Here is a 27,400-nt window from a genome sequence, read left to right on the forward strand (position 1 = left end):
CCGAAGTTCCTGCTGGCAGTGGCAAACTTGTCGACGCTGAGTTGCATGTCAGCTTCAGATCCAGCGTTGAGGGCACAATCATCAGCAAACAAAAAGTCTCTGATGATGTCTGTCATGACCTTCGTTTTTGCTTGAAGCCTTCTGAGGTTAAACAGCTTGCCATCTGTTCGGTACTTTAGGCCGATTCCAACATCACCATCTCTGAAGGCATCAGTAAGCATTGCAGAGAACATGAGGCTGAACAGCGTTGGAGCCAGGACGCAGCCTTGCTTGACACCATTTGTGACAGCAAAAGGAGCAGATGTTTCACCATTGTCCTGGACTCGAGCCTGCATGCCTTCATGGAATTGGCTGACCAAGGAAATAAATTTCCGAGGGCATCCGTACTTGGCCATGATCTTCCACAGTCCCTCTCTACTCACGGTGTCGAAGGCCTTAGTGAGGTCGACATAGGTGGAGAACAGATCAGCATTTTGCTCCTGACATTTCTCTTGCAGCTGCCTTGCAGCAAACACCATGTCAGTGGTTCCGCGCTCTTTCCGGAATCCACATTGGCTCTCAGGCAAATGACCTTGGTCAAGGTGTGCTGTGAGGCGGTTAAGTAGGATCCTGGCAAGTATCTTGCCTGCGATGGAGAGCAAGGAAATGCCCCGATGGTTATCACAGGCTTGCCGGTTCCCCTTTCGCTTGTACAAGTGAATGATAGATGCATCTTTGAAATCCTGGGGGATCGTCTCTTCTTTCCACATGAGTGAGTACAGCTGATGAAGCTTCTCAGTCAGCACAGTGCCTCCATCCTTGTAGACCTCTGCTGGTATGGAGTCTGAGCCAGGTGCTTTGCCACTGGATAGCAGACGGATTGCTTTCTGGGTCTCAAGAAGTGTTGGCGGATCGTCCAGTGCTTCGTTGGTGGGGACTTGTGGGAGACGGTCTATGGCTTCATCATTTATGGAGGAAGGGCGATTTAAGACACTGTTGAAGTGCTCAGCCCATCGTTCGAGAATGTTCTCCTTCTCGGTGATCAAGGTATTCCCATCTGCACTGAGGAGGGGGGATGATCCTGAGGATGTGGGGCCGTAGACTTCTTTTAAGGCATCATAGAACCTCTTCATATCATGCCTGTCAGCATATCCCTGGATCTCATCAGCTTTGTCACTCAGCCACTTATCCTGCATCTGGCGTAACTTTTGCTGAACAGTCCTGCGGATGGCATTGTATGCATCCTTTTTTGATGTGGACTTTGGGTTGCTCAGGTGGGCTTGACGCAGACGGCGTTTCTCATCCAGAAGCTGCTTGATTTCATCACAGTTTTCATCAAACCAGTCTTTGTGCTTTCTGGTCATGGGTCCCAGGGTCTCTGAAGCTGTACTATAGATCAGCTCACGCAGGGTCCTCCAGTCAGACTCCACATTCTGGTTGTCCAGAGAGGCGGATTCCAGACGATCTTCCAGCAGCTCCACAAAGGACTGTTTGATGGTGATGCTTTTCAGCTTAGCGATGTTGAGCCGTTTTGGAGCCTTCTGGCCTTGGGGGCGTCTCTTGGGTTGGATTCGAATATTCAGCTTCGAGACTACAAGGCGATGGTCTGTCCAACACTCGGCGCCGCACATGGTCTTTGTTACACGTACATCTTGCCTATCCCTTTTCCTGACGATGACATAATCGATGAGATGCCAATGCTTTGAGCGAGGGTGCATCCATGACGTCCTGTTACGGGTAGGGAGGCAGAAAACTGTGTTGGTTATCAGCAGTTCATGCTCTGCACAGGTCTGAAGCAAAAGCAATCCATTTGGGTTGCAGTGGCCCACACCGTGCTTTCCAATCACTCCATCCCAGGAGATGTAGTCAGAGCCAACTCTAGCATTGAAGTCCCCAAGAATGATGAGCTTGTCTGCTTTAGGGATAGCAGCAATGACAGAGTGAAGGTCCTCGTAGAACTTCGCCTTCACTTCATCCGGGTTGGTCATGGTTTGGGCGTAGGCACTGACAATGGTGAGGTGCTTCTGGCCAGATGCCAGTGGGAGTTTCATGGTCATAAGCCTATCGTTGACTCCCTTTGGGATTCCAGCTAGCTTGCTGACAAGTGCTGTTTTTACTGCAAAACCAACGCCAGCCTCACGTCGCTCTTCGCTTCCTCGTCCACTCCAGAAGAAGGTGTAACCAGATCCCCGTTCACAGAGCTCGCCTTCGCCTGCAAGCCGAGTCTCACTCAAGGCTGCGATGTCGATGTTGTATGCAACTAGTGCTGTTCTCCTTTGGGGTCTGTCCGCGTTATCTCTGTCCAGGAGAGTCCTTATGTTCCAAGCACCAATGGTGAGAGGAACGATCCTTGTTTTTTCTTTTCTTTCTCTTTGTTTCGACCGCTGATGTAGGGTCCCCGCCAGCCGCGGTATGCTGGCCAGGGTGATATGGAGCAGGCAATTTTTAGGGCACCTTTTCTAGCCCCTTCCTCATGCCAGGGAGGTGAGCAGTGCATTCCTAAAGAGGGCTGCTCAGACGCTCAGACGGCTGCCGAGCTCCATCGCTGCTCCTGTCGACGAAGAACGACCCTATGGCCTGAGCCGCCTGCGTGCAGGTCTGCGGCTGCGACTGCCAGTGTACCCACACCTGTCGTTTCGTCGCTCGCCTGTCGCCACAGGACTTGGGGGTGATGAAATGATGAAGGATGAAAGGTCATTTTGGATGACTGATGACTTGCGCGATGAGTTTGTTTAAAGTGAAGAGGAGTTGCGCAACGTCGACCTCACTCTCTCGTCCGGGTCCACCAATTTCCAGTGGCAAGACTAAGTCGAGACGACTGGAGGATGAGCACGGATGCAGTGGATGACCAAGATATCCTTTCGGTGTCTCATCTTGCTCTCTGCACTCCACAGTGCGTTGCTGTAACCGCCTTCATCTCCGTTGAACCGATAGGTTTCTTCCGCAGATTCTGCCGGATCCAGACTTCGCATGCATGGGTAGACACACCCCGGGGGCCAACTGCGTGTGGCATGCACACAGCACAGTGGAGCTAGATGGCCGTCGGTGGCTCTCCTGAGCCGACGCCCTTTTATGGATCTCCATAATGGTGTCTAGCCACCCGCCTCACCAGTCCCAGAAGGGAGCGGTGGAAGTGCCGGTTTAGTCGTCGGCAACCCGACCCTGAACAGGTTGTACTGGATTACAGGTTACCAGTAGCAGATCTAATGACCTGACCTGACATACTAATGTGAATGTAAAACAGTGTCTAATAAAAATACACATAGCAATAACAGGGGGTGGAGAGAGAGAGAGAGGCATGCCCAAACGCATTGATTTCAGATATTGTCATGTGCGCCATGGACGCATTGTGAACAAATTTATTATCTGGTACAGATATCTACTTTCTGTTACAAATATCTTTGTGTATGACGCATTTCTCTCTCTCTCTCTCTCTCTCTCTCTCTCTCTCTCTCTCTCTCTATATATATATATATATATATATATAAAGTTTTTAAAATGAGGCAAAACAGTGTGTTCAAACTGCCAGTGAAGGGAATAACGTCAAATAAGCCGACGACAACCAACGCTGATATATTGCCGATCTGCTGATTTATCGCCAACCAGAGAACATTTACACGTTGATTTGCCGTTGGTCCGTTGATTTGTCACCGACGACAATTCAGCGGCGACAATTTGGAAGAGGCGACAATTCAGTGGTTAACACCACCACCACCCTCGCTCCATCTGAGGAAAAGACAAAGAGAAAGAGAATGCATGGGCGCTAACTGCATTGCCTCGAGTAAAAGGCTGTTCGACAGGCGTGCATCCGTAGTGCTGCATCAGCGAATGAATGTAGTGATGATAAAGTGTCTAGACGGTTGAAAAAACAACAACAAAAAACGTGTTGCTTACACGCACCGCTTTTGACATGATGATATAGAACTGCAGGGTGGATTTAAAAAAAAGTGCTCTCGACTCGTAGCACTACTGACACGTAACTCCACTGAAACGAAGCGATAAAACTGAAATCAATAAGCCAAGTGCTATCGACACGTAGTACTACCGAACGTAGTGATAATCACACGTAGCGCTCTGACACGTTGCGCTATCGGGAGGTACAGCGCTATTCTTATCAAGCCAAAGTCGAAGAACATAGTCTAGAGCTTACTGTTCCATGTCTTACTTTTATGGACAGAAGATGATGATCTTCAATATACAATTATGCTACAGCTATCAGAAAAAAATGATGTAGTCAATGACTATTGACAAGTCTGGAATTTCAGTGCATGACTATAGAAAAAATTCTGCAACCACAAAAAAGAAGAAAAAAGGATGCTTTCTTAGTGACAAACCAACAGGGACACAGAGACAGATAAAGAAACGAAAAGAAGCAAAGACAGATAAAAGACACACACATTAAAAAGAGCATAATGTAGAGTTTATTTTCGTTAATCCATTCGTTACAAACAAGCTGGTGAACAAAGACAACTGATCAAAAGAGAAATTATACAATTAACGAAAATTAGATCCATTACAATACGACCAGTCTAGAATTACTAAAAGTAAAAAGACGAATAATTTAAGAAAACAAGCAAGCATGAAAGAAAAAGGCAACCGAGACATTGAATATCAACCAAATTCTAAAAATACAATGAAATTCAGATTATTGACCCATGGAGTGGGGTGTTGAAACGCGTCTGCCTAGGAAGCGAGAGAATCTGAGCGTCCTGGTTCGAATCCCACACGACAGTATTCCCCCACCCACCCCCCACCCCCCGCCTCCACTGGACTTTAGGTGGTAGTCTGGATGCTGATTATTCGGATGCGACAATAAACTGAGGTCCCCTTTGCAGTATGCACGTAGCGAACATAACAGTAAAAAGAAAAGAAAAACAACAACAACAAACAAACAAAATAAACACGTCCAACTGATGACCACAACACACAAGAACGCGCAGACAAACACATACTTTGTCTCAAACGTGATCTCGATCGTGTGACTCGTTCACACCCTTTGAAACATGGTTTTGGCAGATCTGAAAAAAGTCTTGTTCGGTTCTTATTTATGGTCGATTTAAAACGGTTACGTTGAATTCGAATAAGTGTTTTCACATTCCATCATTATCATTGTTGCTTATAGTCCAGCCGACCGCACAGGGCCATATCAGGACTGCCCAAGCACACAAATGTCCAACCGTGTTGAACACAAAACTGTCACATATGAAAAGAAAAAAAAAATCAGTAAAATAAACCTACCAAACACAGTTCATGACACATTATCTTAACCATTTAGCTCCTTAGGACAAATAAGATCAGGCTGTGACGAGGAAGTCAGTCCTTCCGCTCAATTTACCATCCCCAGATTACAAAAATCGTAAAAAAACAACAAAACCATCAACAACCAAAAACAACAACAACCCCCCCCCCCTCCCCCCAATTCTTTCAAGCCAAACCAAAAAAATACATAAAAAGGCCATTTTGGCAAATAATATTGCAGAATGGGCAGCTGGTGCCCGTCCCAGTGTTTACAATTTAACAACCTATCGCCTGAGCAAAATCGCACAGATAATACACCATAGACTGCGGAAAAAAGTGATCGAAAAAAAGAAAGGGGAATGAACTGGGAAGGCAGAAAAAGGAGACAACAGTAAAGAAAGAAATAAAGGTATATATATATATATATATATATATATATATATATATATATATATATATATATATATATGTATATATCCACTCACTGCAATGTACAGATTACTGCACAACTGCGAATGTTAAATCAGAAGAAATACTTAACGGCAGTGCAGATTCTCCACCGTTGGGACGTCATCCGTTGTAGCATACATGTGAACTGCTGACGATTTGACTGTGTATATGCCTAATGGAATAATCCTGGAGAAAAAAGGAGGGTGGGAAGGAGAGGGATGGGGCAAACTATATAAACTGTGATTAGTTTTGTGCGTTTGATTCCCGACATAGTGGAGTTTTAACACTTGCAGAAGTCTTATCAAGAGACGGTAATCATCACACACTCAAGGCATTCAACAAGGAGCACTGTTCAAAGTATACCTGCGCTAAAACGGTGAAGTATTCTTAAGAATAAAAATAACAAAAACAACGAAGAACAGAGTTATTAAAACAAGGTTGTCAGTCGAAGTCAAACCGGTTCATGATCGCCTGACAGGCTCGAAGTGACCGCTCCGCAGGGTCCATACCGGTTTACATTCTCAAATTCCTTGAATTTTCATAAATTTCCATGACTCTAAATTCACTATTTTCATGACAAAATGTATATTCTTCTATTATCAAAACTACTTATTGAAGATGCTTTTGTATGGCTCAGCTTCTGGAGACGTTTTCCCTTGTAACACCTGTGGGAGGTGCTGCGCATCCAGAATCAGCCTCTTCTCCCATATGAGGACACACACTGACAGATAAGCTTGCCTGCCTACTCATCCGTCGGTCTGACGGGAGACTCCATCACTTTGTCAGTTGATACCAAATTTGGCACAAAAATAGCAAATGATCAGTTCTTTCCATATATTCTAATCATAATATTGCACAAGGGCACAAAATAGATTTAAACATTTTCACCAAAAATTTACTGTTACATTTTTCTTTCTTATGCACAAAACGTAGCATTTTTCTGCGACATACTGACACACGGAGTAATAGCAGTTAATTACATCTTTTGTTGCTGAAAATGGAACTTCTTTTGCTCAGAATGGAAGTTACATTAACACACACACAACTCTATATGTGCCTGTTAATGGGACGTTATATTTGAAGGCAGAAAACCAATTTTTTGCATGGGAGATAATTTTCTAGTAAGAGATTTCACTCGTCTAAAACAGTTCAAAATTAAAACAGGACTCTGGGCACACAAAGGCTTTAGCGTTTTATACTCAGAGGGAAGGTCTTACACTAGCTACATTTGAGAATGGTGCTAACTACATTTTCATTCCATACGAATATGTTACAGATGTTACTGCATTAACTGGAACAAACGTAACATAAATTGTAATCGACAGACCCCACACGAATTGACGGAGGCGGACATCTTGGAATACAAAAGCAAAAGTGTGCGGCATACAATCAATAATTCGCGATAACATATAATTGACAGAAGGCAGCTTTTTTTTCAGAGAGATTTGTGCACAGGCCGAAAAAAGACTTGGTACTGCATAAATGTCCTTAACAAGCACATAAATAAACAAAATCGAATTTCCAAGCACAATTAGTCTGTTGCATCACGTCGCATTGCGCGTGTGGGAAGGGTAAATTCTGACCAACGCCAAATTGTACGTCTATGTATTGTGGTCCAAGCGTGGAAGTCTAAAACACGCAATACCTAGCTTTGAAAGATGTATTAAGTTTTTAAACAGTTTTATAACCATCAATATGTCTCTATTTCATATCGTTCGGAAGCCTAGTACAAATATGCTTAGCAACTCCTAACAGACAGCGATGTTTCGAGGTACCGACGGGTCTTTTGGTTGCGCGCCGCCTGTCTAAAAATAACTGTCGCAGTATAGTCCATTCAGTTGAGACGAAGGGGCAACAGGCTGGTGTTAATACTGCAAGTGGTCTTGCCATGGCTGACTGGCGTCACAAAGTAACCTATGCAAAATGAAATGGAACAGTTCCGGAAATGCAGAATATCCCACACTTTTGGTTTGGGGATTGCCATTTTTCCCCCCCACAGTTCTGAAAGAACAAGTATGTAACAACTCCGCTATTTATCTGGTCTCATAAGACGGTAGAGATAATTTGCTAGTATTGTGGGCTTTTGAGGCAAAGTGTAGCTTCGGCAGTTAGTCAGACAAAGCATCTGCTTTACTCAGGTCAGTAAAATCCTCGATGTTAAACTTCAAACACCTCATCCACTCTGACTGAAGTTTGGGTGAATAAAGCGAGCTCTTGTTTAGCGTTACCAGTGGACCTATTAGCATATATATATCGATCCAAATAATATTTTCTGCTTTTCGTCAGAAATGAATATTCGTAGAACTGAAAGTTGCATGCTCAAAACGGAACAATTCCATCTGAAGCAGCCCACGTTCCCAGTATTTCACTTTTTCAAACATACGAGGGTCATTCAATAAATAAGGTGAATTTTTCGGTATAAGGACTTCTAATACAGATAGAAGGTTACTTTTTTTTCTTTTTTTTTTCAACGTAGTCTCCCAGCACTGTCACACACTTTTCCCATCTGTGCACAAGCTTCCGTATTCCCTCAGCGTAAAAATCTTTGGACTGATGTCTCAGCCAGTCGCTCACAACACTTTTGACTTCATCGTCACTTTCAAACTTCGTGCCTCTCGTGAACGCTTCAAGGGACCAAACAGGTGAAAGTCTGAAGGGGCAAGGTCTGGGCTGTAAGGGGGATGAGGGAGCAGTTCCCAGCCCAGCTCGTTGATGGTCTGCACCGTTCGGGCTGCTGTGTGAGGCCTTGCATCTTTGGCACCCACCGGCAGCTGACCTTCGAGTAGCCAAGGTCATCATGGACAGTTTTGTGTGCTGTCCCAACAGATAAGCTCAAAGTCCTTGCAATGTCATCCACTGTCACCCTTCTGTCAGACTGAATGAGGTCACTGACTGATTCGATCACCTCAGGAGACCTCACTTCTGTAGGCCTTCCAGGCCTGTCTTCATCCTCAACACTGCTCCGTCCTTCTTTAAACAATTTAGCCCACTTGTAGACATTTTTTCGGCTGAAACATGTGGCACCATACACAGTTGACATTCTCCTATGAATTTCAACTGGTTTGCACCCTTCAGCAACCCAAAACTTGATAACTGACCGCTGTTCAATCCTGGAGCATGCTTCTTGGTCGGCCATCTTTGTTAATCGCCAAAACTCTCAAAGTTTTTTTTAATCTGCAAAACAAATTAAATCCATGTGAAAAAGAAGTAAAACAAAAAAAAAAGAAAAAAAAGTAAGCTTCTATCTGTATTAGAAGTCCTTATACCGAAAAATTCACCTTACTTATTGAATGACCCTCGTATATAGATCTAGATCAAAGTGTGTGTTTGTGTTTTCTTCAGTTTAACGTCTATTCACTATAAGTGTTTTTAGATGGAAAGGAGTAAAGTAGCGTATAAAGGAAAGGGAATGCACGTGAATATTAGTGTAAAAAATTTTTTTTTAAAGTTCATGTTATGTATCAGAGGAAAAGTATATTATAAGTGTGTGTGTGTGTGTGTGTGTGTGTGTGTGTGTGTGTCTTTTTGCCAGATTATCCATTCCTTTCTTTTTTCCTTTTTCTTAATTCCTTTGTTGGCTTAAATGCATATTAGTGTTGAAGGCATGCATTGCCTCTTGTTCACTTTGTGTTTAAATGTGTTTTACTCGTCGGGTTTTACACAGAACAGTGCAACTGATCATTTTTTGCATGTGGATTGGATTATCATTGGTGTTTTACCTTTGAGGCAATGTCTTGTTTTAACTTATATGTTTGTTTCTTCGTTGGATCAACCTGCATATTCTCAATGGATTATGAATGTTAAAAAAAAGTAACTATTGTAATCGTAAAGAGCTCAGAGCAAAATTATTTGATTAGGCGCCATTTAAATAAATTCATCATGGATGTCTGGCATGACAATTTCCGTCTAAATCTACAAAGGGATGCAACTCTCCATTGCTGAAGAAAGAAATGAACAACTGAATACAGTGTAAAAGCTTTGACATTTGCTTTTAAACTGCTGTATCACGGGAAAAAAATAAGACTGACATCACGCAAAGTAAATAGGATATATACCCCAAACCACTTGCAAAAAAAGCCATTACACTACAAAGCGAAACGCCACACACGTCACACACAAAAATCAGAAATAGTTCTTGTAAAAATAACAAATTAGCGTTAGAAAGAGTTTCCACACACACACACACACACACACACACACACACATTTCTGACAGGACAACTGCGTAATCCACAATGGGAGGACGCTGCAGGCATGGGTCAGTACAACCAGTCGGCAACAGTGAGGTCCTCCATGTGTGCCAGACCAACCACTGGATTACACGTACAGCGTACTGGACAGCCACTGGAAACACACACACACACACACTTTAGGACTGAAACTGGTGTAAATAACACCACCCGACAAAATCTAACGTCTTTTGAATATTAATTTCGTTTTTTTGTTAGTGTGAGTTCCTTCACCGTCTCTCTCTACTCCTTCATTTCAAGTTTGACAAATGCAATTGCCAAAGATATGCAGAATTAATTTTTGAAACATATATTTTTAGTCCAAAATGTAATGAACCCGGGTGTTTGCTTATATGACCCCAATGTTAAAGTTTCTCACTATTCCTTTAAAAAAAAAAAAATCATAATTTGTGCTCTGTTGAATTCACAGTCCTTGTAGCATCCCGAACAGCCAACATCTGTGGATTGGGTACGACACCTGTTCACTCCTAATCCCCAATCTGTCCGTAAACACCTACATGTGTCCACGATCCGTGACCGCCTTTCACCGGTCACCACTCTCCCCCCCCCCCCCACCCCCCCCTCAACAATGACTGAGGGTCCACAACTGACCATCGATCAAAATATTTTTTGTTTTTGCGGCGCTCCGTGAACACTGAACTAACACCCTTGCTCATCGAAAGAGGCGTATGTTAGCTCCCGATTTCTCGCAATCACACGATCTATCTCACTTTAGAGAAATCGTGGCACTGCGACAAAATGTGGTCGTTCCCCTCTTAATGTGTGAGAAAGCGTGAAGTCCCCCTTATTTTGTTTTATCAAAAACATTTCTTTTGTCATCGGGGTTAGTTTCTAGTCTTCTACCAACACAAATATCAGAGGAAACTGAGAAAAAGAGAAAAAGGGGGATGACGACAAGCATGATAATGATCGTGACGTTAATTAAGACAGTGAAGGTGATGGCACAGTACTGGTCTAAAAATGTGTGCATGTATGTGTATGCGAGTGATTGAGTGGGTGAGCGCGCGCGCGCGCGCGCGTGTGTGTGTGTGTGTGTGTGTGTGTGTTTCCTTTAGTCTGTTTAGCTGGCTGGTTGATGTGTTCTTCTTTCACTCTTTTTTTAAAATGATATTTTCATGTCCTGAGTATCTTCTATGAAACTGAGAATCTATTTTTAGTGCAACATTGCATGCGAAAGGATGCAAACACAAACAGATGAACATAAAAATTATGAACAAGCATTCAATGAAGAACATTCTAAATAAATGTGACAGAAAAGATTGCATCAGAACAAACATCAAAACTATTTGGTCGCGATTTCACGCTCCCTACGCGAGGGTAAACTATCGTGAAACACCTTTTTTCCTGTCACAATCATGAAGAACGTTGAATCATTTTGATACTATTCCCAACATCGCTTGGGAAAGATTCGATTCATGTCTTGGTAAATAATATTTCTGTTTATCGCCATAATTTCGTTGTTTGCTATTGATTCCGATGTTGAATTTTGGGTCGATGCATTGCAATGATCTATCTTATGTGCAATACAATAAACAGATGTCAGTTTCAATGTTATTACTAACAGCACTGTCACTACCATGATCGTCGTCCCACTCTTTATCGTTTCTTTTTCTCTCTCTCGTTTTCTCGATGCGGAAAGTAGAATCGTCGAGCAGCGGCGCCACCAATACGTGCGCTAACCCCTCATTTCGGGCACACCGAGATGCCGCCCCCTCTGTGTCCAGCTCTTGGACACCCTGAGGTTAGGGAAGTAGACGGGGCAGGACCCCTCCTTCATAGACATGTACAACTCCATGTTTTCTGTCTCCCAGTCTGCGATGGACCCAGCGCCGGACATTTCTCATCAATAGTAGTAATGATAATGTACATTTATATAGCGCCCTTTCTCTGTAAGAGCTCAGGGCGCTTTACATGAAAGGAAAAGTTACAAATTACATGAATCATTCATGACCACTCTTTCTCAAAATCCTTCACTCCTCCGTATCCCCACTCTCCCTCTCTCATTCGCCATGCATCAAAAGTGAGCTGACATGGACGGTGTTTGAAAAGAAGGAAGCTAAGAGTGCTCATAGCTAGGTTTAAAAAAGATGAGTATTTAGTGAAGAGCGAAAGGCAAGAGACAGAATCAAATGCACAGGTATGATGAGGAAGGTTGTTCAGATATGAGGAGCAGCAAAGAAGAAAGAACGTTCACCACAGCTTCTTGTACTGACACGAGGGAGTTTCAGAAGGTAACAGTCAGGAGAAGAGCGGAGAGTTCTTGGGGGAGGGAAAGCAATGATAAGGTCAGAAAGATAGGTCACGCGGAGTGGAAAGCAGAATAGCAGAGACACGCAACTTTGTATTAATTCTCGCTTCAATGGGGAGCCAGTGTAGAATATGGAGGTGGAGAGAAATGTGATCAGTACGTGGGACTCAGAGTCAGACGGGCAGCATTGCTTTGAATTTTTTTGTTTTGCTGAAGAAGATGGTGTGGACAGCCTGTGAGAAGATAATTACAGTAGTCGATTCATGACAGCACTAAAGCAGAAACAAGAGTTTTTGTAATTTCAACAGAAAGGTACTGACAAAGTTAATCCGATGAAGTTCACAACAGACTTGTGTATCAGATTGACTACCTGAGCGTGCATACTAAGGTTTAAGTCAAGAATGACTCCAAGGTACCTTGCTGATTTAGAAAACTGAACTGTGGCATCACCAACCACACTAGAGGCAGGGAAAGAAACAGATGTGGGCATTCCTATAGCGGAAGAAATAATCAAGCTTCAGTATTGTCATTATTTAACTTTAGTTTGTTGAATGTCATCCTGGATTTAACATCAAGAATGCAGTCTTGTATTAAATGGATCAAACTTTTCATTTGGTTTGGTTCTGCACTTTTGAAGCTGAGTATCATCATCATTTTTTTTAAAGCTGGGTATCATCAGCAAAGGGGGGTTAGGGGGTGCACGGGAGGGGTAGTACCTCTAGAGGGGGGCTTGTCACGCTCTTCCGGGAGTGGTTCGTCCTCTGTTGGTCCCCACCGGCACCCAGCTCTCACTTATGGGTCTTAGAAGTTGCTAGCATGCGGCAGCGCCCGACCCCCGGGCAACGGCTTTGACAGGCTGGCTAAACTGGGTGAGGGTAGCCAACGGGTCTCAAACCCTCGGTGAGTTAGGGCTTGTCTATCCAAGCATGTGAAGATTGGATCCGGCGGACTCTGTGGAAGAAACCTTCATGGTTCAATGGAGAGGAAGGCGGTTGCAGCAGAGCACTCTGGAGTGCTGAGGGCAGGATGAGGCACATAGGACATCCTGGTCATCCACTACATCCGTTTCCATCTCCAGTCGTCTTGACCTCGTCTTGCCACTGGATACAGACGGTCTCGGACAAGAGAGTGAGGTCGACGGCGCGCAACTCCTCCTCACTATAAACATAGTCATCGCACAAGTCATGAGTCATCCTTCATCCCATACCATCATTTGCCCCAAGCCCTGTGGCGACAGGCGAGCGACGAAGCGACAGGTATGGGTACACTGGCAGTCGTAGCCGCGGACCTGCACACAGGCGGCTCAGGCCATAGGGTCGTTTTTCACCGACTGGAGCAGCCCCCTGAGCGACTGAGCAGCCTTCTTCAGGACAGCACTGCTCACCTCCATGGCATGAGGAAGGGGCTAGAAAAGGTGCCCTAAACATTGTCTGCTCCACACCACCCTAATCAGCATACCGCGCCTGACGGGGACCCTACTCAAGCGGTCGACACACAAAGGAAAGAAAGAAGAAAACAAGGAGCACCCCATTGACCATTGCCACATGGAACGTGCATACGCTTCTGGACAGAGGCGACTCAGACAGACCACAGAGACGCACAGCACTCATTGCGAGTGAACTAGCCAGGTACAACATCGACATCGCTGCCTTAAGTGAGACCAGACTGGCAGAAGAAGGCGAACTCTGTGAGCGAGACGCTGGCTACACCTTCTTTTGGAGTGGTCGCGGACCTGAAGAGAGACGTGAGGCTGGAGTTGGCTTTGCAGTGAAGACAACCCTCGTTGGCAAGCTGGCTGGCCCCCCAAGAGGAGTGAACGATCGCCTGATGACGATGAAACTCCCGTTATGCAACGAGAAAAAGTTTACCACCATTGTCAGCGCCTACGCGCCCACAATGACCAACCCGGATGAGATCAAGGAAAAGTTCTACGAGGACCTGAACGCTGTCATCACCACTGTTCCCAATGCAGACATGCTCATCATTCTTGGTGACTTTAACGCGAGAGTTGGCTGTGACAGCACCTCCTGGGAAGGCGTGATTGGGAAGCATGGGGTTGGCAACTGTAACAGCAATGGTCAACTACTTCTCCAGACATGTGCCGAGCACGACCTTCTTATCACAAGCACCGTCTTCTGCCTCCCTACCCGTAACAGGACGTCATGGATGCATCCTCGCTCTGGGCATTGGCATCTCATCAACTTTGTCATCGTCAGGAAGAGGGACAGGCAGGACGTACGAGTCACGAGGGCCATGTGCGGCGCCGAGTGCTGGACAGACCAACGCCTTATCGTCTCCAAACTCAACCTCCGCATCCAGCCCAAGAGACGGCCTCAGGGCATGAAAGCACCCAAACGCCTGAATGTCAACAAGCTGGGGCTAAGCAACATCAAGCAGAGCTTTGCTGACACCCTGGAGGAACGCCTTGAGTCAACCATGCTGGACAACCAGAATGTGGAGGCAGCATGGGGCGCACTGCATGAGACGGTGTACAACACTGCCATGGAGTGCCTGGGGCCTTCTGCCAGGAAGCACAAAGACTGGTTTGATGAGAACTGCACTGAGATCAAGCAGCTGCTGGAAGACAAACGCCAAGCCTACAGAGCCCACATTGAAGATCCCAAGTCACAGTCAAAGAAAGAAATACTTTAGAGCGCACGCAGCACCATCCAGCTGAAGCTGTGGCAGATGCAGGAGATTCCTGGTTGAGCAACAAAGCTGATGAGATCCAGGGCTTTGCAGACAGGAACAACATGAAGAACTTCTATAACGGCCTGAAAGAAGTATACGGTCCCACCACCTCCGGATCTGCTCCACTCCTCAGTGCTGATGGTTCTAACCTAATCACTGACAAGGACGGGATCCTTGAGAGATGGGCTGAACACTTTGACAGCGTACTGAACCGCCCTTCCACCATCAACGATGAAGCCATCGACCAACTCCCCCAGGTGCCAGTCAGTGAGTCGTTGGATGCCATTCCAACTTTAGAGGAGACCCAGAAAGCTATCCGTCTGCTATCCAATGGCAAAGCCCCTGGCTCAGACTCCATTCCAGCTGAGGTCTACAAAGAAGGTGGTATGGCGCTGACTGAGCTATTCCAGCTCATCTGGCAGCATGAGGCAGTTCCACAAGACTTCAAAGACGCTTCCATCATACACCTGTACAAGGGCAAAGGAAATCATCAGGCCTGTGACAACCATCGTGGAATATCCCTGCTGTCCGTCGCAGGCAAGACTCTGGCCAGAGTGCTACTCAACTGTCTCATAGCGCACCTTGAGCAAGGTCTCCTATCAGAGAGCCAGTGTGGCTTCCGGAAAGAACGCGGGACTGTCGACATGGTGTTTGCTGCCAGGCATCTCCAGGAGAAGTGTCAGGAACAGAACGCCGACCTTTACTCCACCTATGTCGATCTGAACCTCATACAGAAAATTGAAAACGGAATGGGAAGCCCAGAGTGGCATAATGCAATGCGCAACTTTCAGATTAAAAAACTCACATGGTCATACTGCCCGGGACATGCAGGTGTTAAGGGAAATGTGCGAGCTGACAGACTTGCTGGTAACGCAACACCAACGAGCGGCCTACATCTAGGAAAATCGGAAATCCTCAGAAAAGTCAAAGAATACCAAAAAGAACAGGTACAAGGCCATCACACCATCGATCGCCTCAAAGAAATAGAAGCAGAGAGAGGGAGCGGCCGCAAATCTAACATGAAAGGTAGAGCACGATGCTTTGCAAATCAAACAAATATCGGCATCATTTCCAAACCAACATTGCGCAAATTTCTTGAAAACGGAACAGAGTCTCTGTGGGCCTTTCCAAACACAATAGACCGAGCAACACACTAGACGCCACGTTCTTGGCATCAGAGATCTTTTCCCATCCCTCTTGCGGCCAGTCAGTGGCGGCTGTGTGTGTTTGTGTGTATGTGTGCTTTTGAGTGCGTTTGTGAATGCGCGAGAGTGAAACTGTACACAAGTGTCAGGAGAGATATGTGTACGTGTGTGTGTGTGTGTGTGTGTGTGTGTGTGTGTGTGTGTGTGTGTGTGTGTGTGTGTGTGTGAGGGGAGGTGGGAGTGCAGGGGGAGGTGGGGTAGAGGATGAGGTATGTGAGTGTATGCATGCCTACACTGTGGGAGCAACAGGATATTGGAACGTGTATATATATATATATATATATATATATATATATATATATATATATATATATATATATATCTTTGTATGTACGTGTGTGGAGTTGGGGGTGGGAGATATGGGCGTATGTGTGTGTGCTTGTACAAGTAAGTGTTCATCTCTGTGAGTGTGTGTTTGTGTGTGTGTGTGTGTGCCGTGGAAGCTGCGATACGTAGACTAGAAATGAGTGTGTGGAGGAGGGGGTAGAGGAGGTGCAAGGTAATGTGTGTGTGTGTGTGTGTGTGTTGGAGCTCATGTACGTTTATATGTATTTGACTGTGCTTTCATATGTGCTTGTACAAGTAAGTGTTCATCTCTGTGAGTGTGTGTTTGTGTTTGTGTGTGTGTGTGTGCCGTGGAAGCTGCGATACTTAGACTAGAAATGAGTGTGTGGAGGAGGGGGGTAGAGGAGGTGCACGGTAATGCGTGTGTGTGTGTGTGTGTTGGAGCTCATGTACGTTTATATGTATTTGACTGTGCTTTCATATATGTGAAACTGCATGTCTGGTGCATTTCTGTTATGCATGTGTGGGTGTATGTGTGAATGTGTGTCTTCATTTTTTACATTTATTTGCTTATTTATCACCATTGTTGTCTTATTTATTTATTTATTTATGTTTTATTATTATCATTTTATTAGTATTACTAATATTATTACTACTACCTTTTTCTATATTATAATTATTATTTATTTATTTATTTATTTATTTATTTATGCAAGCTTATCTATTATTTATTCCCCCGTTTTTTTTTGTTTTTTTTTGGTTTTTTTTTTTGTTTTTTTTTTGTGTGTGTGTGTGTGTGGTTGTGTGTGTGTTTTTTTTTTGTTTTTTTGTTTTTGTTTTTTGTTTTGTTTTGTTTTTTCCCAAGGCCTGACTAAGCGCGTTGGGTTACGCTGCTGGTCAGGCATCTGCTTGGCAGGTGTGGTGTAGCGTATATGGTTTTGTCCGAACGCAGTGACGCCTCCTTGAGCTACTGAAACTGAAACTGTCGATCTGACCAAGGCCTTCGATACTGTTAGCAGAGATGGCCTTTGGAGAATCATGGCGAAGTATGGATGTCCCAGAAAGTTCATCACCATCATACGGCAACTACACGATGGGATGCTGGCCCGAGTCCAAGACAACGGAGAGACTTCAGAACCATTCCCTGTCTCCAATGGAGTCAAGCAAGGGTGTGTTCTTGCCCCCACCCTGTTCAGTCTCATGTTTTCAGCCATGCTGACAGATGCCTTCAGAGACGCTGACGTAGGCATTTGCATCAGGTACCGCACAGATGGCTCACTCTTCAACCTCAGGAGGCTTCAAGCAAAAACCAAGGTGAGGACAGACACCGTCAACGACTTCCTGTTTGCTGATGACTGCGCTCTCAATGCTGCCTCCGAAGCTGACATGCAATACAGCGTCGACAAGTTCTCTGCTGCCTGTGACAACTTTGGCCTCACAATCAGCACAAAGAAGACTGAGGTGATGCACCAGCCAGCTCCAGGAAAGCCTTACGTTGAACCAAACATCTTCATCAACGGGCAACGACTGAATGCGGTGGTCAAGTTCACATACCTGGGCAGTACACTCTCTCGCACAGTTGTCATCGATGATGAAGTGAATGCCAGACTCGCCAAAGCCAGCGCTGCCTTCGGCAGACTCCATAAGAACGTTTGGAACAGGAGAGGCATCACCCTGGAGACGAAGCTCAAAGTATACAAAGCCACAGTTCTCACCACACTGCTCTATGGATGTGAATCATGGACGGTCTACAAACGCCACGCCAAAAAGCTGAACCACTTCCACACCACCAGCCTCAGAAAACTTCTCGGCATAAAGTGGCAAGAGAAGATCCCTGACACAGAGGTGCTCCCTCGTGCAAACTTGCCCAGCATCTACACCATCTTGATGCAGGCCCAGCTGCGCTGGGCAGGCCATGTAGTTCGCATGCCAGACCACCGGCTCCCCAAGAAACTGCTGTACGGCGAACTCCAACATGGCAAGCGCTCCCATGGAGGCCAAAAGAAGCGCTTCAAAGACACTCTGAAAGCTTCTCTGAAGGCCTTCAACATCAGCCACGACACATGGGAGCTAAATGCAATGGACAGACCAAAGTGGCGTTCAGCTGTCCACAAAGACGCCAAATCCTGTGAGGCCAACAGAATCGCTGCAGCAGAGCAATGCAGACAGGCCAGGAAAAGCAGTGCCAGCAAGTCCCTGACAGCCGCCACCATCCCCTGTCCACACTGCGTCAGAACATTCCGGGCGCGGATTGGCCTGACCAGTCATCTGCGCACCCACAGAGCCCAACCCACCTGTACTGCCCAGGTATGTGAAGAACAGAATGACCAGAAATGACATCAGTGTACAAAACAAACAGAACGGGGCCCAGGAAAGGGGGACTTGTGGCACACCATAGGAGATTAGGGTTGGATCAGACACAATCTGGATGCGGTTGGATGGGCATGAAGAAAACCAATTTAGAACTGTTGAATGAAACCCAAATACATGTTCAAGTCTGGAAAGGACTATACTGTGGTCTATCGTTTCAAACGCAGGCAACAGATCAAGCAAGGTTAACACAGACAGTCTGACTTCATCAACAGACAGTAAAAGGCCATTAACAACTTTCAATAAAGCAGTTTCAGTGCTACGGGTAGATCTATATGTTGACTGAAAAGAAGAAAGCAGGTTGTTTGATGCTAAATAGTCTTCTTCGTTCGTGGGCTGAAACTCCCACGTTCACTCATATGTACACGAGTGGGCTTTTGCGTGTATGGCAGTTTTTGCCCCATCATGCAGGCAGCCATACTCCGTTTTTGGGGGTGTGCATACTGGGTATGTTCTTGTTTCCACAACCCACCGAATGCTGACATGGATTACAGGATCTTTAACGTGCGTATTTGATCTTCTGCTTGCATATACACACGAAGGGAGTTCAGGCATTAGCAGGTCTGCACACATGTTGACCCGGGAGACCGGAAAAATCTCCACCCTTCACTCATCGTTACCGAGATTCGAACTCGGGACCATCAGATTTAAAGTCCAACGCTTTAACCACTCGGCTATTGCACCCGTCGCTAAATGGTCTGAAAGTTGGGGGAGAACAATTTTTCAATAATTTTGGACACAAAAGCAAGGCTGGATACAGGGCGAAAACTTCTGAGGTCATTGTGATCCACATTGGCTTTCTTTAGCAGGGGCTTGTAACAAGTGGTTTTGTATACATCAGAGAGGACACCAGAAATCAAAGAATCATTTATAATTTTTGTTAATGCATGCAAACAACATCCAAACACTCATACAGTAATGGTGTGGGAAGTGGGTCAAGGTCATATATTTTTGGACCATACTTATTTAAAACACTGAGTACACTTCTATCTGATACAGGTGTAAAACCAACAAAAGGAACACATGACCCACGCACGCACACACTCATGATAATGATTTGCAACAAAACAAGTCAAATTTAAACATATTGACAAGTATGTTTAAGATGTAACAAAAGTTACACACCTTTTACAAGTTTTATGAATTTACTTAAAGTTGTGTTTTCTTCCCAACACTGAATAAATTGCAAAAACCAAACATTGACATATGTGATTTATATTTATGTGGTATCAATTTATTTCGAATTATAGTATTTTGGAGACATTCTAAAACAAAATGAAACTCATCCCCAACAGTACCCACATTACATTCCTTGCAAATTCTGTTTTCTCTGTTTTCGCCTTCTCTTCTTCCAATTTCGATCTGCAGTTTATGATTACTGCAACGAAACTTTATCACAGTGTTTTCAGAAACTTCATTTGCAGTTTTTCTAACACATTAAGATTCTCGTATCGCCATATTTCACATCCATACAACAGAACCGGTACAACCATTTTCTGATACATATCTAAAACAACGTAGTAAGGATGGTTCCTGCTTTCTTGCAGTTTGTAACAACGGAAACATTGCCCTATGTGCATGGTTATATGCTCTCTTTTTAGCTAGAAAGAATGTTCCAGTCCTACTGAATTCTGTTCACAATGTACGTAAATTAATTGACAACGTCTATTGTTTCTAAACCGAATTTAAACAGATCTTGTGTGTTCTGTTGAGAACTGAAGTATACAATTTTGGTTTTTAAGACATTGACTTCAAGTCTCCATTCAACACAATACTGTAATAAGGCATCTAATGCTTTCTGCAAACCCTGCTGATAAAAGATAACTAATAAACGTATATATGCCGAAGACCTGTTTTCACCATCAAACGCGTTATTGTTTTGGGGGTAAATAGTAACAGGATGGCGACCGTATGTTAGCAAAAATGTCTCCAAATCATTTATATATAAAGAAAAAAAGCAATGGGGAGAGATTTTCTCATTGACGTACTCCTCTAAAACTTACGAAAAAATCGGATCTGTTATCACCATTGAACACACACGACTTAATGCGATCATACATTTTCATAACAACTTTCAAAATCTTACCATTGACATTCTCCCTCATTAGTTTTATCCATGGTCCATATCGCCACACAGAATCAAAGGCTTTCCTATAGTCAACAAAAGCGCAAAAAACTTATTCTTCTGCTGTCTGAAAATGTCAGTTATCACTTTCAAAACAAAATGACTGTCAACAGTAGAATGGTTCTTTCGAAATCCAGCTTGATCATTCAGTAATATCTCGTTACTTTCAATTAATGCAGTACGTCTGCTATTTAATATACTGGTAAATAATTTGCCAAGACAACTTAGAAGTGTGATACCTCTGTAATTATCACTATAGTTTTTGTTTTCTTTTCCTATGTTGTTGGCGTCCGTCTGTCTTGGGAGACAATAAAACTCTGCGCCTAGTTCGGTCAAGTTGTTGAGCTGCAGCACCTACTGTGGCTTACAGTCCGATTCTGGATCGGCAGGCTCTGTTGCAGTTGCCGCAGGTGAAAATCGCGCCTGGCTCAAAGGTACGGATTCTTCCCTCTGCTCTCTGCGTTCTCTCCCCTGTTCCCAGTGCTGTTCTCTCTTCTCTTCGCTCATCTGGACGCATGCCTTTTCGGTCCTTCTCCAGCTGTTACGGTCTTCAGCAACCACTTCCCAACCTGCTGGGTCGATGTTGCCTGCCCTCATGTCTCGTTTGTAGACGTCCCTGTAGCGTGGGACAGGTGTTCCTGCAGGTCTGGAACCAGTGGCGAACTTGCCATAAAGGATGTCCTTGGGGATTCGCCCGTCATCCATTCGTCTGACATGGCCGAGCCACCGCAGACGGCGCCGGGTCAGGAGTGCAAACATGCTGGAGATGCCTGCTTGGTCAAGGACTTTCTTCTTTGGTACATGGTCTTGCCACATGATGCCCAGAATTCGAGGTTGCGCAGGTGAAAAGAGTTGAGTCTGTGTTCCTGGTGAGAGTAGAGTCCATGTCTCGCTGCCATAAAGCAGAGTGCTGAGCACACAGGCTTGGTACACCTGCATCTTGGTGTTGATGGTCAGCAGGGGATTGTCCCATACCCTCTTTGCCAGGCGGTCCATGGCTTTGCCAATCCGCTGGTTGAGTTCGGCATCCAGGGAGAGGTTACTGGAGATGGTGGAGCCGAGGTAAGTGAAGTCCTCGACGACCTCGAGTGTGAAGTCACCAATGGAGATGCTTGGGGTGCTGCTCACGTCCTGGCCCATGATGGTTGTCTTCTTTAGGCTGATAGTCAAGACCAACCTCTCTGCATGCTTGGGCGAAGCGGTTGAGGAGTCACTGGAGTACCTCCTCAGAGTGAGTTGTCAGAGCTGTGTCGTCTGCGAAAAGCATCTCGCGTACGAGAACCTGTCGCACTTTGGTTTTAGTGCGAAGGCGGGCCAGGTTGAAGAGACTGCCATCGCTTCTGGTGTGGAGATACACTTCGTCCTCCGACTGGCTGAAGGCATAGGACAGCAGCAGCGAGAAGAAGATACCGAAGAGTGTTGGGGCAAGCACACAGCCTTGCTTCACCCCGCTCTTGATTGGGAATGGGTCCGAGGAAGACCCATCGTGCTGAACGGTGCTCTGTATGTCTTCATAAAAAGACGTGATCATCCTCAGGAGCTTGGGGGACATCCAATCTTCTGTAGCAGCGTGAAAAGGCCTTCTCTGCTGACCAGGTCGAAGGTCTTGGTGAGGTCAATGAATGAGATGTATAGTGTTCTCTGTTCCCGGCATTTCTCCTGCAGCTGTCACAAGGAGAAGACCATGTCGATTGTAGATCTTCTAGCTGTGAATCCGCGCTGTGTCTCAGGGTATACGCGTTCAGCGAGTAACTGCAGTCTGCTCAGGACTACACTGGCAAAGGCTTTCCCAACGATACTGAGGAGGGAGATTCCACGGTAGTTGTTGAAGTCGCTGCGATCACCCTTGTTCTTGTACAGAGTGATGATGTTGGCGTCACGCATCTCCTGGGGCACAGTCCCTTCTTCCCAGCACTGCAGTAGCAACTGGTGCAGGTGGTGGAGCAGCACGGTCTTTTTTCCAACCTTGATGACTTCAAGCTGGATGCTATCTTTTCCTGGAGCTTTGCCACAGATGAGGGAGTCGATGGCCTTGCCGAGTTCCTCTTCAGAGGGCGGGATGTCGAGTTCTTCCATGACAGGGAGGTTGGCGGTGCTCTCCACTGCTGCATCTGCGACAATGTTTTCTCTTGTATAGAGCTCCTAGTAGTGTTCCGCCCATCTATCTACCTGCTTGCTCTGGTCTGTTATCATGTTGCCGGAAGCTGATTTCAGAGGCGCGATCTCGTTTACGCATCGGCCGAAGGCATTTTTCACACCATCGTACATGCCACGGATGTTGCCGCGGTCAGCGGAAAGTTGGATGTTCTGACAGATGTTCAGCCAGTAGTCGTTGGCGCAGCGTCTGCCGATCCGTTTAGTGTCGTTTCTGGCCTTCTTGAGTGCGGCGAGTGTCTTTTTAGAAGGCTCTCCTTTGTGGTTGATGAGCGCCACTCTTTTGGTCTCTATTGCTGGTTCCAAATGCTGGCCTCGAATCGATCTGGATTCTGCCTCTCTCTTTTGCCGAAGGTATCCGTGGCTAACTTGTAGATGGCGTCACGGATGTGATTCCACCTCTCCTCAGTATTGCCGGCAGGGCAGTCTTTGAGGGCATCCTCGATGTAAATTGGCTTAGTCATACCAGTTACCCATTCTTCTGAAAGAACAAGTGTGTAACAACACACACACACACACACACACACACACACACACACACACACACACACACACACACATTGCAGATATTGAAATAAGTTTTGAATAAGCTAACAAATACTTACCATGATGTGTGTCTGATTTTCAATAGTGAACTTTAATGCACGATCATCTGACTTTCAAGTTAATGTGAACTTTCTCCAGGACAACGGAATTGAAATGAGTACTCTTCACCAAGAATTCCTGAGTGAACCATGTCGAAGATCTCAGGACAAGCAAGTAAACAGTTTTAGAAGTCAACTCCTTGAAGTCTGAATTTGCTACGGAATTATCCTATTAAAATTGTTCTGTTCAAGGTGACTGGGTGGAAAAATTCACGTATCTGCCTGACCTTGGTCATAGAGCATTTCTTGACTAATGCTGATTTTTTCCTGTATGTTTGATAGTATAATTGTGGGTTTTCAATGGAATCAGAACACATGCCAGTTGAGATGTACTGTAAATACTAAAATCAGTTCTGACCAAAACGGTACAAGACCGACACACAAAAAAAAACTTAAAGGCTTGTGTGGCAAACTGTTAAAATAGATTTGTTTAAAGACGCAGTTGCACTACAAACATTTGGAAGCGGAATTTGGAATGCAAAAAGCCTTATATATACTGATCCGGAATATTCTCTAAACCTGTACAACAGATACCTCTTGTGTGCTGCTGACTGTATGAATTGTTTTCTTCCTAATAATGCCAAAGAAAGAAATAATATTTTGAAATGGTATGACAATGAATGTTCCTTAAAGAAAAAAAGGGGTAAGATTGCATTTGAGACGTTTCAATAAATCAAAGAAAAAAAAGGACTACATCGAATACCCACAACGACGAAACATTTACAAAACTGTAATTGAAAAAAAAAGAAAAAAAAGATGAGAAGACAAAAAATTAGCAGTAGCAACACTTATCCACTCCGTAAGTGACCCGAACGAATTTTGGAAGGAAGTCAAGAAACATATGAAAAGTAGAACGATCTCCAACAGCATTAGTAATAGTCAACGGGTCTCCGACTTTGATAAGGTGTTTAATAGTTTCGATGCACTGGATAGTGAGATAAGCAAAGCAAAGAAAAGAAAATCAATCAGACAGGAGAAAAAAAAAGAAAGGCAGCACGGCCTGAAAGTTTAACAGCAAAAATGTTGAAAGTAGCAGAACCAGAACTTACACATTATTTGAAAGTTTACTTCAATAAGCTCTTTATTGAAGGGATCTTCCCAGAAGAATGTATACGCAGTCGTGTATACATGCAAGCAGAAGATCAAATACGCAATCCTGTAATCCATGTAAGCGTTCGGTGGGTTATGGAAACAACAACATACCCAGCATGCACCCCCCCCGAAAATGGAGTGTGGTTGCCTACATGGCGGGGTGAAAATACAAAATGTTCATACACATAAAATGTTAAATGTCTGCCTGAGTGTGTATGTGTACGTGCCTGAAATCTGATACATAGACACAGGAAACGAATGATGACCGCCCAATGGCAGCCGTCAGTTGGCTCTACCCACCTAGGTAGGCAGCCTGTTGTGCAAATGACCATGTGTTTGTAAAACGCTTAGAGCTTGGTCTCCGATTCAGGACAGGTGCTATGACAGTACCCATGTTATTCATTCATTCATTCAGCAATGGACTGGAGCAATAATTATACCGTTACAAAAAAGTTATTTCAACAGTCCAGACAACAACCGAGACATATCATTAAGTATCGTGAGTAAGATGTTCACGAAACTTATGAATGATAGGTTGTACCTCTGGACTGAAAACAGTTCTCTGTTAAAACGAAGCACAGGCGGGTTTTCGAAGGGACGTCCAGCAACACATAACATTTTTACACCTCATGCTGGCACTGAAAAACATTTCTCCAAAAACAGAAATGTGTATGTTGCCTTTATTGCCTTTCTTCTGGCACTGAAAAACATTTCTCCAAAAACAGAAATGTGTATGTTGCCTTCATTGTCTTAAGAAAGGCATACGACTCTGTAAATAGATACCTTTTTAGTACCAGTGTTTATGAAATCAGGAATAAGTGGGAGAATGTTACGAGTAATCCTAGCAATGTACAAAATAGTGCAGTTATGTGTGATGAGAGGGAATTTTTGGTTGTTTTTTTTTGTTTTTTGTTTTTTACTTTTTTTTTAATGCGACGGCTGACACAAGGTTGCATTACGAGTCCGACACTATTCAACCTTATGATAAAGGAACTAGCAAATTAAATCACTGCTAAAGGTATACATTGAACATCCCTTAGTTCAGTAGAAATTAGCTTATCTTTATTACTTTTCGCCGATGATCTTACACTCATATACACAACAGTAGCTGGCTAGCAGAACCAGTTAAATAATCTTTCAAGTATCTGCACATAGATTAGGATGGACAAATCTAAGGTTTTAGTGTTGAGGAAGGGGGGTGGGGTTCTAGGACTAGAGGGGAAATGGCATTTAGATGGTAAACGATTGAAAATTGTTAATTCGTGCAAATACTTCGGTTTAACCTTTTCAACACGACACAGTTGGACAGCAGCATTAGAAGATTTCACAGTCAGAGCCAAGAGAATTACAGTAGAAACTCTATGAACCTTTAATGGAATTGACTGTAATTCAGCTGATGTATTTTTCATACTGTTTGACACACAGGTCGTTCCTGTTTTGTTGTACGGAGCAGAAAATTGGGGATTCGATAGATATGAACAGACAGAACGGATTCAGCTTCATGCTCGCAAACGTCTGCTGCACGTCACAAATAAGACTCCATAGGACATGGTTTACGGGGAACTGTGCCGGTATCCTTTATATACTGATGCAGTCGTTAAATGTTTATATACTGGTTTCAATTACTAAAGCAGCCTGAACATCATTTTATAAAAAGAACGCATATAAAAGGTTAAAAATGCATGAAAATGGAACTGTTACTTGGGCAACAAAAGTTCAAACTGTTCTGTGTAAGAATGTGTTTGAGCAAGTGTGTTTATTTGGGTGTAGACAGGAGAAACTATTTTCAAAGAACTTAGTAAGACTGCACAGCTCCCTTTCTTATCGTTGGCATGGCCACTTTGTGTGAGATAAAAAGTACAAGGCCTGATTTGGACGAGAGTAATACGTAAAATGTTTTAAGGATAAACACTTATCGCAACACACTCGCTCAGTTTAGGATGGGATTGTGACAAATTAATGTTCACAAATAAACGATATTCAAGAAAACCAGAAGGTTGGAAATGTCTATATTAGAGTGACACACTTGAAACCGAAATTCATTTTATTTTTGCGTGTCCAGTGTATGAAGATTTGAAATATGATTACTTACAGAATACTGTCAGTTTGGAAAATTATAATCTGGAATTGTGAGAGGTTCAGAGGAGAGTATTCTTGGTTTTTCTATGTTTCTATTTTTTGCCTTTAGCTCAGATATCAAATTTCGAATGCAGACCAAAATATACAAAATAGAGGTGTAGCAGACAAAATCTGTTAACTATGACGAAACATAATTCTTTCTGTGAGTTTGCTATCATTTATGCATGTTGTTTTTCTTTCTTTTCCATTATGTAATAAGCAGTAATCTGTCGAATGTGAACCCCTATTGAAAGGGACTGTAAGCCCACGATTTCTCTTTTTTTTCTGTCGCATTTTTGAAGAGGGTTGAATCATTTTGATATTATTCCCAACATCCCTCGGGACAGATTCGGTTTAAATTATATTATATTATATTATATTATATTATATTATATTATATTATATTAACAGAGTGAAAGAAAAGGACAAAACCACACCCAAGTAAACACGCAAATGGAAACAAACACACACACACACACACACACACATTCACTGACATACACATACATTCACACTTTTTTTAAAACGAGTTCTGTGCATCACCGTCTATTG

The 27,400-nt window shown here is 44.1% G+C and overlaps 1 protein-coding gene across 1 annotated transcript in view; it reads right to left on the minus strand.

Annotated features, from left to right (window-relative positions):
• Nucleotides 1–4,392: 4,392 nt before the first annotated feature.
• Nucleotides 4,393–27,400, minus strand: part of LOC143282428 (calpain-9-like) — a 233,811-nt gene continuing 210,803 nt past the window's right edge. The window contains exon 20 of the mRNA XM_076588071.1: nt 4,393–10,010. Within this exon, the coding sequence (XP_076444186.1) occupies nt 9,984–10,010 (27 nt within the window). The 3' untranslated portion in view covers nt 4,393–9,983. The remainder of the gene's footprint in view (nt 10,011–27,400) is intronic.

The sequence above is a fragment of the Babylonia areolata genome, chromosome 1 (genome assembly GCF_041734735.1).
Source record: "Babylonia areolata isolate BAREFJ2019XMU chromosome 1, ASM4173473v1, whole genome shotgun sequence".
In the NCBI taxonomy this organism is placed as follows: Eukaryota; Metazoa; Mollusca; class Gastropoda; order Neogastropoda; family Buccinidae; genus Babylonia; species Babylonia areolata.